Source organism: Triticum dicoccoides, chromosome 1A (genome assembly GCF_002162155.2).
Source record: "Triticum dicoccoides isolate Atlit2015 ecotype Zavitan chromosome 1A, WEW_v2.0, whole genome shotgun sequence".
Lineage (NCBI taxonomy): Eukaryota > Viridiplantae > Streptophyta > Magnoliopsida > Poales > Poaceae > Triticum > Triticum dicoccoides.
Window position 1 is genome coordinate 448,964,142 of NC_041380.1, and position 11,269 is coordinate 448,975,410.

Consider the following 11,269-nt stretch of genomic DNA (forward strand, 5'->3'; position numbering starts at 1 on the left):
GCCGGATTGCTTCATGCCACACGTGTGGCACTTATCATTTGGTTATCTTTTTGCATTGTTTAGGTCGGTTTGTTCAAGTCATGTATCGCCTATATAATAGGCAGGCTTCGGCCATGTACATGTAAGGAGCAGCGCGCTCGCGCACAAAGGGCCGCCAGCATGAGGGGCTTGGGTCACTTGGAAGGGCCACTGGCGAGAGGACTGGATTGGCCGCCGGCTGTTGCAAGCAGCCTCTGATCCTGGAGGCATCTTGTGGGACTACACAGTAAACAGCAGCAGCGGAGGGCGGCGTGACCTTGAGGGAGACACGATGGCGGCAGCCAGCGCGCAGGTCGGGTTGGAGAGGCAGCGGCTGGTGCCTTGGTCTGGGAGAGAAGTGGCGGCCGGCTGGTGCACGCGCCCCGATAGCCGTCGAGCGTACAGGCCCGGTCTGAAGGGGGATGGAGAGATCGACAGTAAGAATCTACCTGGGTTGAATCAGGGTAGGATGTGAGACCAAAAAAACAGTCGGAGGGGAGAGATTACGATTGATCACTGAGACCGGGAAAAAAATCCGATCATCAGACAAGGTGCAGTGTAGAAGAGGTAATACCTAGACCATAGGCTCAAATACCATGTTATGGATGCAACTTATCTCTATTGCATAGCCCAAAGGACATATATCTATTACACAAGACTTGGCGTACAATGAAGAAAACATAGCCTAATAAGGACTCCTGGACCAATACCGATACTTCATAACAATAATAACATTCTAAGTTTCTAACTATAAATATTCATGTGGTTTGACTTTAATTTGACCATCTTTATTAGGATTCCTGTGTTTTTCTAATTCATGTGAACAAAACACCCAAGCCGACAGAATTCCATTTACCAATCCTCTGTTTTGCACATGCATTTCTATCCCATTCATGCGTTTTTAGAATCATGTGAACCAAAGGAGATATATAAGTTTGACAGGTATAGATCTGAGTAATCATGCTTACCGATAAGAAGAAAGTTTCCAGCACAGGACAAGCTTCGAGAAAGGAAATCAGAGATAAAAAATCAAAGCTTTCAAATTGACTGCTACAACAATAAATCTTCAAGTGCCTCAGCTGGAGGAATTTGGCAGCTGACGCTGGAGTATTGAAGGCCTGAAGAAACATATGCCAAGGTTTGTTATGTCTCAAAGTACAAGTATCATATACATGTAGCTAGTTAGCAATTTAAGTATGGAAGAAATAGATTACAACACAAACCTCTCTAGATGAGCACAAGACAAGTGTGTGAAGATTCGACGTGATGGAATGAAGCTTGGTCAGAGCATGGTGGAACATGCCAGCATAAAATGAACCATCCATAGTCATGATCTTCAGTTGAGACGGGTTGGTGATTGATATTTTCGTCGGCGGCCCACGGAACATAAACGTGGCTACCTTTGGAGCATAAATTTCTACCACCTGCAGCTTTTGGCATAGAAACACCCGCAGGATACAAAGCTGCTGCAGATGAGAAGGTATCTTCAAGAAAGTGATCTCATTGCACTGGGAAACTTCCAACTTTTCTAAAGAAATTGTACAGGAGAAGAAGCATCCTAGTTCCTCCTCAGTAATGAGAACAAGTTTCAGACATAGATTTTTCAAGTTTCTGAAGCAGTCAATTATAATTGTCGGACGAAAAGCACAAGCTGAGGGGGCGAGAGACTGAATTGAGCTTGCGGCACAAGATAAAACCGAACATGGAAAGTCGTACTTCGCACTTTGATCTTGAGGAAGGTCCACAGCAAGTTCTACGATTCCAGACTTAACAGCAGTTTCAAGCCAAATGCCAAGAAGGTTAGCCGTGATAACATTGCTGCATGAATGAACTTGGAGCTTAAGTATCTTCACCCCAATGCCAGAGTGGTTTTTGAGTATGTGGTAGATTCTGTCCACAATTTTCTTTGCTCTATCATATGGCGTGCCCTCTTGCATATTCAACCCCAATGTTTTCCAATTGAATGTAAGGTTAGGAAAGCATTTCCATGAGCGTAAAAATCTACGAGAGACACAGGCAGCACGAGCAGCATCTCGCAGTGGCACAAGGGAGTGTATGTGATGCAAGATATCCTGCAAAAACAACGAGTAGAAAGTTCAAAAAATCTAGTTTATACTTCAGTTGGATTAGACAATAGATAAACAATTAATTAATACATCTTATTAGCGCAAGTACTAGGCTCAGGATGAGACATGAAAGATGTACTATAACAGAGTTCCTTAAAACTGAAAGAGGTACAAGACAGAAAGCATAAATGCCCCCGAACAACCATCCGGTGCAATCTACACAGACAAACAAACAAACAGACAAAAGACCCACAGTAAAAAATACAGCTCGTTTAGCCTTCCTCGCTCTTCACCAAAAAAATGTTCTTAGTCCGTTTTACACGTTCCACTCTTACATAATTACCCAGGTAAATGAGATCTTCTACCATCAATTAGTGCATACTAAATAGATTGTCGGATAAACAGTTGGTTAAATCTTCCACATCATCTATCATACAATATTTTCAGTGGATGTTGGTGAAGTTGTTTCTGGAATTCCATATTTTGCAGATCCAGTGATTACCACCTAAGTAACCGCTACAGGGTAAGTTTCTAATGGTTTGAATGAACGTTTCTCATACACCCCATTAATTCTTGGTCCATTTCTAGAAATACTTGTATTTATACTGGCGAAATGTAGATATCAGTCAACAACTATATTTCAACAATTACATTTCATATGTGTCCTGTGCTTAAGGCAATGGCAAACTGTTAGATGCAAATAGATTATTTCAGAATCAGCACTTCATTTCATACCTCGGGAAATTTATCAAGCTCAATCACTTGTATAGTGTCTTTGGCAACCTCTGGATTATCATGTTCTTGGCAAGGTGGACACTTCGTTGCAGCTAATGAAAGCCTCGGTCGATGATAATCTACAATAGGACGATATCAAGCAAGTGAGCAGATACCAAAGATGAGCGACTAAATTTCCTCAAATAACTCAAATTTTATGTCAAATACAACTAATAAAACACGGAATGGAAGTTCTTTCGCATGGAAAAAATATTTTGAAGGGCGTGTCTGCTCTCTTCTCTAATTCAAAATTAGAAGCTCTCGCCTCCTGCCGCTCCCCACCACTACCACCGCGGGTCACAGCTGGCCTGTTTTTCAAAGAAAGCAGTGCGGCTTTGGGCTGGTGCTGAAAAGTTCGCTCCAAATTGGTGGTGTGTTCGTCAAAGAAGTTTCAACTGATGGGGTCCAATGGTCGCAGATTGTGGAAGGAGCTATGGACTTGGAAGAGTGATGTGAAATGGAGTCTGTGTGCACCAGGCTTGGACTTGTGCGTGCCTTCCAGATCTGGCGGCAACCACAGAAATGATTGGCACAACCTAGCTGTGCCAAGGGGGCTTTGCAGCGCAGGTTAGTAAGACTGCTCACGTCATTACGCCTTCCGTGCTCCTACAGGGCCTGTTGGAGTTGCTATAGCCCAGAGATCAGGTCACACCAAATCTGGCCTACTCAATGGGGGCTGGAGGTTGTCATACCAGGGTGCTAAACAAAGTGTTCGTGAAAGCCTGGCGGTTACATGCTCGCTTAAAAAAAGATCATTTTTGGGCACACCAACAAAATAAATTTACACACAGGCAAACAAATTATATCTAGTGCACAACCCAATATTTTCACCAAAACAACCGTTTCATTTGTCTATAGATCTACACCAGACATGTGAAAGATGTTTAGTGTAAAGGACTCTTTTTCCTTAAGGATCCTTTGAGATGTTGGTATTGGTAAGGACTAATTGAAGTGGCCTCGAATTCCAGTACTAACTGAATTGGTATTGGTCAGTGATTTCAATGGTAATGGTCGGATGGCTAATGAAACTGTAGAACAGAACCACAACCAAAAGTCCAAAACTGCTACCAAGTGTTGTTACCTTTTTTGGAATGCCGGAATTTGAGACAAGGCTCCCTAAACCATTCGGCAGTTCACTGGTGGAGAATGGCATGAGCCCGTGACCATGGGGGGCAAACACATGGCATGGGCTGTAGTGACATCTGGGATGGACACAGGGGCTGGAGTAGTTGCCGGCTGTGAGGAAGAAGGGGAAGTGGCAGCGTTGGAGGTGGTCGGCGAGGAACCTCCAGCGGCAGATGCAGCTCGTGGGGAATGAGAGCAGGAGGCGGTGGCTGTTGGGAGAACCCCCAGCAGGGGCAGTGATTGGCCAGGACTTGCGGTGTTCGTTGGAGACCGGCAAAGATGCTGGAAGTTCATACGTAAAGCTATAAGACTCGATTCCACCTAATATGGAGAAGGGAGGCTCTGATTTCGGAAGCCCTTGTTAGTTGCACTATGACTCTGCAGTAATGGGTCTCAATTCCAATGTGCAATTCCGAATACATCCAAGCAGCCGAATCGACAAGGCTCAGTTCCACTTCTCCAATTCCTTGCCACAATACCAACATCCAAACAGGCCTGAGGTATTTTGGAGGTGACCACATAAGCAGCATACAAAGCAGAACTCTCAATTACTGCAGTAGACATGTATGAATTCATTTCGCCAAAAAAAAGACATGTATGAATTCTTTTTCCTGGTCTAGGAAAGCCAAAAAGGATCAATTTTTATACGCATCAATAAACTAAATTTATAAGTGGGCAACAAAATCAATCCTAGTGCACGAACCCAGATCTACCCCAAAACAATCTTTTTACTCGTCTACAGATCCACATCAGAAAATATTTATACTCTTATATGCTCCATCCTAATCCAGTTCCAACCAACTGCCAGCCCCAATCTGTAAGAAAAATAGCAACTTTCTTCTAAAACGATCAGAACGACGACGGGGCAAACCCTAAACAGTCCTAAAAATTTTGAGCAAAAGATGACATCCGAGGCTTTAAGCAGGCCAGACGTCGGGGAAGGTGAGGAACAGGGTTGCAGAGGCACAAACTCGTTTTGGCTCGCTGCCGCCGGAGCCACACCGACCGGCACATGGCTTTTCTCTTCGGATTCCCAGCGCTGCTCATCATGGGCTTGAGAGGACGACGTGCGATGCGAAGGCGGCCGAGTAGACGAGATCATCTATGGAAGGCGGAAGTGTGGGATCAGATCGGCGGTGGTGCTCGACTGCTCTACAGGATGAGTTTGGGGGGCTGTCGTTCAGGACCCCTTAGGCCTCGTTTGGTACGAGCAGATCGACGGGGTTTCTAGAGGATTAACCTCGCGGGGCCAAGAAACCTCGCTAATCCTCCTCGGCCCATTTGTTTCACGGGGTTTGCACAGCCCAACCCCTTCGAGCCCCCTTCGATCCCCTCCTATCCACGCGTCTTGCAAGCCTCGAGGGCACCCGCAGGGAACGAGACAGGCGAGACACACCGAGGCATACCGTCGTCCCGCCGCCACCGAGAGTAGCTCCGCGGCCGGATCTTCATCGCCCCGCCGCCGCCAGGTCGTCGGCGTCCTCCTCCGCCGGTTCTTCTCGAGCGAATCCTCCCCTGTTCTCCACTTCTCCATCCCCTCCCCTGCAAACCCTAGGGCCATGGCCAGGGACACGGCTTCTTCCTCCTCCCATGGAGTGAAGAACTTTCCAGCCCATGGTCTACTGTTCTTGTCCAGCTCGGTTTGGAAGGCCCGTTCGCTACTACTCCTTCCGTCCGAAAAAAGTTGTCTCCGCCGAAGTTTTACGAAAAACCCCTTCCCTTTCTTCCGACGGGAGATTGGATCATTTGCCACACTTTATTTTAGGAGTTGATGATTTGCCCTGCTTTAGTTAAAGTTAGATCATTTGCCCCATTTTTCTTCAATTTTTTGATCATTTGCCCCAGTTTCTGTTTTAATGAATTCATAATTAGTTTAAGTCAGAAAATGGATGTGGAATGGCTTTTATGCCCTTATGACAGTTTTGCAATTTCTCTACCTAATCTTCTCTACTTGATACGACCCCAGCAGATCAATCAATCCATTCACAACTTGTATCCCGTCCTTGTGTTCGTGTGTTAGTTGGAGTTGAAGTTGCCGTGCCATGCCCTGCTCGCCCGAGTCGTTGTAGTCACCTTGGTCACCGGAATCGTCGTTCAGGCCATCACTGATCTGCCTCTTGCTCCAGCTCGAGATTACGCTGCGCCCGTCTCCAGCTCCAGCTCCAGCTCGAGGTCAGCACCGCCGCTGCTCCCGTACACTCCAGCAGCAACTCTGTTGGAATTAACCACGCGTCCATGTCCGGCTTGGACGTGAAGCTAGCTGCTACGTACATCCTATGTATCCCCTTGTAACCAAATACGGAGTATCAGATCAGACAAATAAGATAATTGGATCAGTGTTCTGTGTTTTCGCGTGAGTGTCCTGTCCGTTCCTCCGCCGGCGGGTCGCATACGTACGTGAGCTACGTGAGTAGCCTCCAAGAAAATCCATCCACCTGCCTAGCTGCTTCAAAACCAGCTTCTACATGACTTGCCCTGCCTATGAAAAGCATCGGTTGAGTCAGCTTTGCATGTAGTGTTTGCCCTTTGCGGCTTTGCCGGAGAGTACACGGCGAGTCGCCGTGTCGGGAACAGCGCCCCTGGTTGCAGCTTGCACCCCGGCCCCCTCCTCTGCTTCCAGCGTACGAGGAGAAGAGAAAACATGACGAGCAGTGGTCATAGTTCGACCAGGTAGAGGGGCATAAAGGTCATTCCGCATCAATTTTCTGAATTAAACAAATCAAAAATTCATTAAAACAGAAATTAGGGCAAATGATCAAAAGATTAAAGAAAAATGGGGCAAATGATCTAACTCTAACTAAAGCAGGGCAAATCATCAACTCCCAAAATAAAGTGTGGTAAATGATCCAATCTCCCTTCTTCCGACAAGCCACGCAGCCCATCGCGCCTGCTCCGTCGCCTCGCCACGCGCCGGCGGCCTGCTCCGCTGCCTTGCCGCCTACTCTGCCGCCTCTCCGCCTGCTCCGTCGCCTCGCCACGCGCCGGCCGCCTCCTCCCCTCGTCTCGCCGCTTCTCTTCCTTCGCACCAGGAGATCCAGAGGGAAGGATCCCCTTTTCTGCAAAGCCCGCGACTTCCCGGCTCCGGCGGCGGTGCTCATGTCCTGGAGGGAGTTGGGGCTTGATCTGGAGGCATGGAAGATCCTCGAGCTCCTCGTCCTCGAGCTCCTCATCCACCAGTTCCTCCTCCAGACCCCGAGCGGCTGCTGCGGAATTCGACGGCGTGGGGGAAGACGACCACGGCATGGGGAAGATGAAGACTTGCTCCAGCCACATGCCACTGCCCCGTGCTCATCTTGCCGCTGCCATTTCCCTCCTCGAGCTGGCGGACTGATGATGGAGGACCCGCCCTCTTCGCTGCACCGGCGTCGTTGCTGCCGCATCTGCTCTGCTCCTGCTGCCCGCTCGCCCACGGTAGCGCAGGCCCGTCTTCTAGCTGCTAATTTCTGTCTAGTGAAGCAAGCAGCTGAGCTGGTTTTGTTCTTGTCCTCTTGGACTGTGCAGCGATTGGAGGAGGACTTGGTGCAGAGGAATGGAGTACGAGTACGGATGCTGCTTCCGTTAATCTCAGGTGAGCTTGCTAGACGAGTATAGATGCGCCCTTGATGATTTTAAAACTATTGTTAGCCATGGAATTCCAGAGAGCAACCACACATTGAAACAACATTGGGCATACAGTATGCTTTGATCTCCAATGTTCAACTACTGTTAGCTTGAGATGAACATACAGTATGCTTGACTGTATAACTGCAAATTTGCCTGAACATATGCTTGAGATGAACATGCCACTGTCCAGTAAGATAAGATAAAACCATGACAGTTTTGACTAGGAAGCATGACAATCTCAAACTAATTGAGTAAAAATTCAGTAAACTTGTGTGTCTAGGAATCAAAACCCGAACATCAACTTGACAGATCAAAAGTTCAAAACCTGACAGATCAAAAATAATTGAGTAAAAGTTCAGTAAACTTGATAGATCAAAACCTGACAGAAATTGACAGGTTTTGGAAGAAAATGACAGGTTCTGAACATCAACTTGACTGAACAAAGATCTTGACTGAATAATACAGTTAATTCTGATTGTTAACATCAGAATAAGACAGTTAACAGCAGAGTAATGGAGTGAGAAATCTTACTGTAAATTCAGTTACTGTAGTTACCGAAACTTCAAAAGTTAACTGAAATTTTTGTCGACTTGGATTCAGCTACTGCACATGATCACTATTAAACATGATCATATTCTGATTGTACTTGTGTTCAAAAGTTGACTGAAATTTTTGTGAAGTTTTAAACAAAATTATTACTATTGCATCTAGGAATCATTGTTCTGCTGCTATATGTAGTGGTGCTGCTATATGACCATGCTGGAATATGCATTTACATAGACTGACTGATGGCTCAACATATTCTTGACTTTGTTACATATCTTACTGATTCTTCTTGACAGTGTAAATTCAGACATCAACAGTAACAGTTAACCGAACTTCTTTGGAGTGCATTTATCACTCCAGAAAACTTTCAACAAAACATTCTTGCTCAAAGTTAATTGTGATCCTTTCCCCTGTAGTTGGGCTAGTTACAGGTTACACATAGGCCTGTCATCCAGTTGGAGTTGAGTTGCTAGATGCAAAATAGACTTTTGACGGCTCTGATTTATGTTAGCCAAATGAGGTACTGTTAATTTTGGATTCACCCAGGATGGTACTAGCATGGTTTTGCATCAGAGCATCTGAATAATTACAAGAGTTACACTGCATGATTTTGCATCGGAGCAAATGATTTTGCATCATTCTGAAATTCAATTTGAATCAGAGCATCAGAATGATTTTGCATCAGAGCTTCAGACTAAGTGTTCAGAATTTTCCAGCAAACTTTACTCAATTTGAATTTCAATTTCACTTTCAAGTTCAGTACATATCTCTGCATTGTCTGTTTGTACACTTAGCTACACTCAATGCTTAAGCTACAGTCTCTACATTTATCTGTTTGTACACTGAATCAAATTAGATATTCTCTGCATTTGTCTGTTTGTACACTGAATCAAGTTACCATCAAATTTCTCTTACTCCATCAAATTACTCTTGGCTGTAGCTCTCAGACAAAATTAAGCGAATCAGAATTACTCTTGCAAATAAACTTCTCAGACAAGATTAAGCGAATCAGGTCAGGTTGTGCTTCTTCCTGGGTGTACACTGATTATTCCTGATCCACTCAATTCAGTGCTCAAATGATCTGAGTTTAACAAGCATCAATTGAACACACTGCTCAATTTCCTCATCCATTGCTCAATTTCACTTGAATGATACACTTTGCAGCAGAGGCAGCAAAGGAGGCGGGAGGAAGTCATGGAGTAGTACCAGCAGAGGCAGAAGAGGAGGCGGGAAGAAGTCGAGGCCAATTGATTAGAAGCAGAGGCAACAACAGAGGTGGGAGGCGGCACTCGTCCTGCGAGCAGGTGGGTGGCGGCGGCCAGAGCAAGCGCACCGGCCAGAGCAAGCGCACCAGCGGGAGCTCGGGGCGCGACTCCTGTACGCCGTCTTTTCAACGGGTGGCATCACCTGTGCCGCACTGAGGAGAGATGGAGGCCGGCGCCGGCATAGGAGATGGAAGCCGGCAGTGGGGGCTTCGGCGAGGCGGTGGAGGCCGTACACATTATGCAGGGGTGATGCAGGTGAGCGGCGGCGACGCAGGTGGGCGGAGGCGGCGCAGGTGCGGAGGCGGTGCAGGTGGGCGGCGACGCTAGCCCTGCGAGCTGGGCCGGCACTAGCGCGCGAGGCCTGACGGCGGCTCCGCTTGGGAAAGATTTCGACGGTGCCGACTGGGAAGAAGGAAGGTGGAGGCGGGGTGATTTGCACGAGAATTAAATCTCTGAGGGGTTTTTTTGCAAAAAAAAAGTTGAACTATGGCTGGACAACTTTTTCCGGACGGAGGGAGTAGTACACATTATCCATCTGGACTGCAGAGCCGAGGGGTTGCGGTGGACATCGTCGAGCACGCTCCAGGGGTCCCGACTCCCGAGCTCTGCTGGGCGAGGACGTCTGCCACGTGCGTAATGCCGGGCAGAGTCGACCACTCTCCTGACCTCTGCGCATTGCGCAACTACTAAACCCACCAGTCGTCGACTATAACCGATGCGATTTCCTAACTCTGCACCTTACATTCAATTGGTTAGACGAAGCTGGAACGCCATTTCCTAACTCTGCACGCAAACAGTTGATTCTTCCCCAACTTCTCCTATTCCTATAGAAGATTTCTCTTCAGTAGTGTACTAATTTACCACTACCACTTTTCTCTTTCATTTTTGGCTTGTCTCCCCTACAGCTTACTTTCTCTTGCTGCTTCTTTACTTTTTTGCGCGTTCCTTCAAGAATTGGCAAACCAAAGCGCAAGAGACTGGTGATAACTTTTGATACTTGTATATATATAGTGATGTTCAGACAGTATCGCACATTATTTCTTGGTAGGTATACACCAACATATACTCAATGTATGTGCTGCATAATTACCTGCCTTAGCAACCGACAACCAAGTTAGGATCTCCCATCGTCCTTTCTCTTTTCTCCACTCCTAAAATCTCAGTTGGTAGTCTGATACATTGGTTTTATTATCGTCTGATTTATTTCATCCCACGTCCCATCACGCAGGTTTTTACATCCCATCGTTTTTTCAAAAAAAAAACCGTCCAACCTGTAGAACAAATATTTGATGCAAGGGAATTGTATTCACCTCATGGGTGCCCATATATAACACTTACACGGAGAACAGACTTGGGATACAAGCGGGACAACTATACCGAATACATGTACGTATACACACGGAATAAATACAATCCTCCTCCCCCGCGCGCAGTCGAAGCGTCATGCCTGGCGATGCAAAGACTGAACCGGAACTCCTCAAAGATGGACGTCGGCAAGCCTTTGGTCATGATGTCGGCGAATTGATGCGTCGTGGGAACATGAAGAACTAGAATCTTCCCAAGAGCAACCTGCTCGCGAACGAAATGAATATCCAACTCAATATGCTTGGTCCGACGATGATGAGCCGGGTTGGCGAAGAGGTAGACCGCAGAGACGTTGTCGCAATAGACCACAATGGCTTTGTGAACAGGATAACCAAGCTCATGAAGAAGCTGCCGAAGCCACGTGCACTCAGCAACGGCATTGGCCACACCATGATACTCGGCCTCAGCACTAGATCGCGAGAATACTGCTTCTCAATCTTTTTGCTAGCCTTTACTTGTACTAAGCGGGAATATTGCTTGTGTATCCACTTCCTTAAACCCAAAGTT

At 46.7% G+C, this 11,269-nt stretch overlaps 2 protein-coding genes across 3 annotated transcripts in view; one reads left to right on the forward strand and one right to left on the reverse strand.

The window, feature by feature from the left end:
- Window positions 1-5,508, reverse strand: part of LOC119278083 (FBD-associated F-box protein At5g56370-like) — a 7,737-nt gene extending 2,229 nt beyond the window's left edge. Inside the window, exons 1-4 of one of the 2 annotated variants that reach the window (XM_037559447.1) lie at window positions 5,390-5,508; window positions 2,820-2,938; window positions 1,242-2,090; window positions 987-1,136 (exon numbers count right to left, since the gene is read on the reverse strand). In XM_037559447.1, coding sequence (XP_037415344.1) covers window positions 987-1,136; window positions 1,242-2,090; window positions 2,820-2,938; window positions 5,390-5,435 — 1,164 coding nt within the window. In that variant the 5' untranslated portion in view covers window positions 5,436-5,508. Of the gene's footprint in view, window positions 1-986; window positions 1,137-1,241; window positions 2,091-2,819; window positions 2,939-4,954; window positions 5,168-5,389 lie in introns of those variants that run through there. The other variant, XM_037559445.1, reaches the window with a different exon arrangement.
- LOC119278092 lies at window positions 5,392-9,912 on the forward strand. Its single transcript, XM_037559451.1, has 4 exons — window positions 5,392-5,704; window positions 6,840-7,403; window positions 7,485-7,551; window positions 9,297-9,912. The coding sequence occupies exons 1-4, from the start codon at window positions 5,543-5,545 to the stop codon at window positions 9,551-9,553; spliced, it is 1,050 nt and encodes a 349-aa protein (XP_037415348.1). The 5' UTR covers window positions 5,392-5,542; the 3' UTR covers window positions 9,554-9,912.
- Window positions 9,913-11,269: the final 1,357 nt, after the last annotated feature.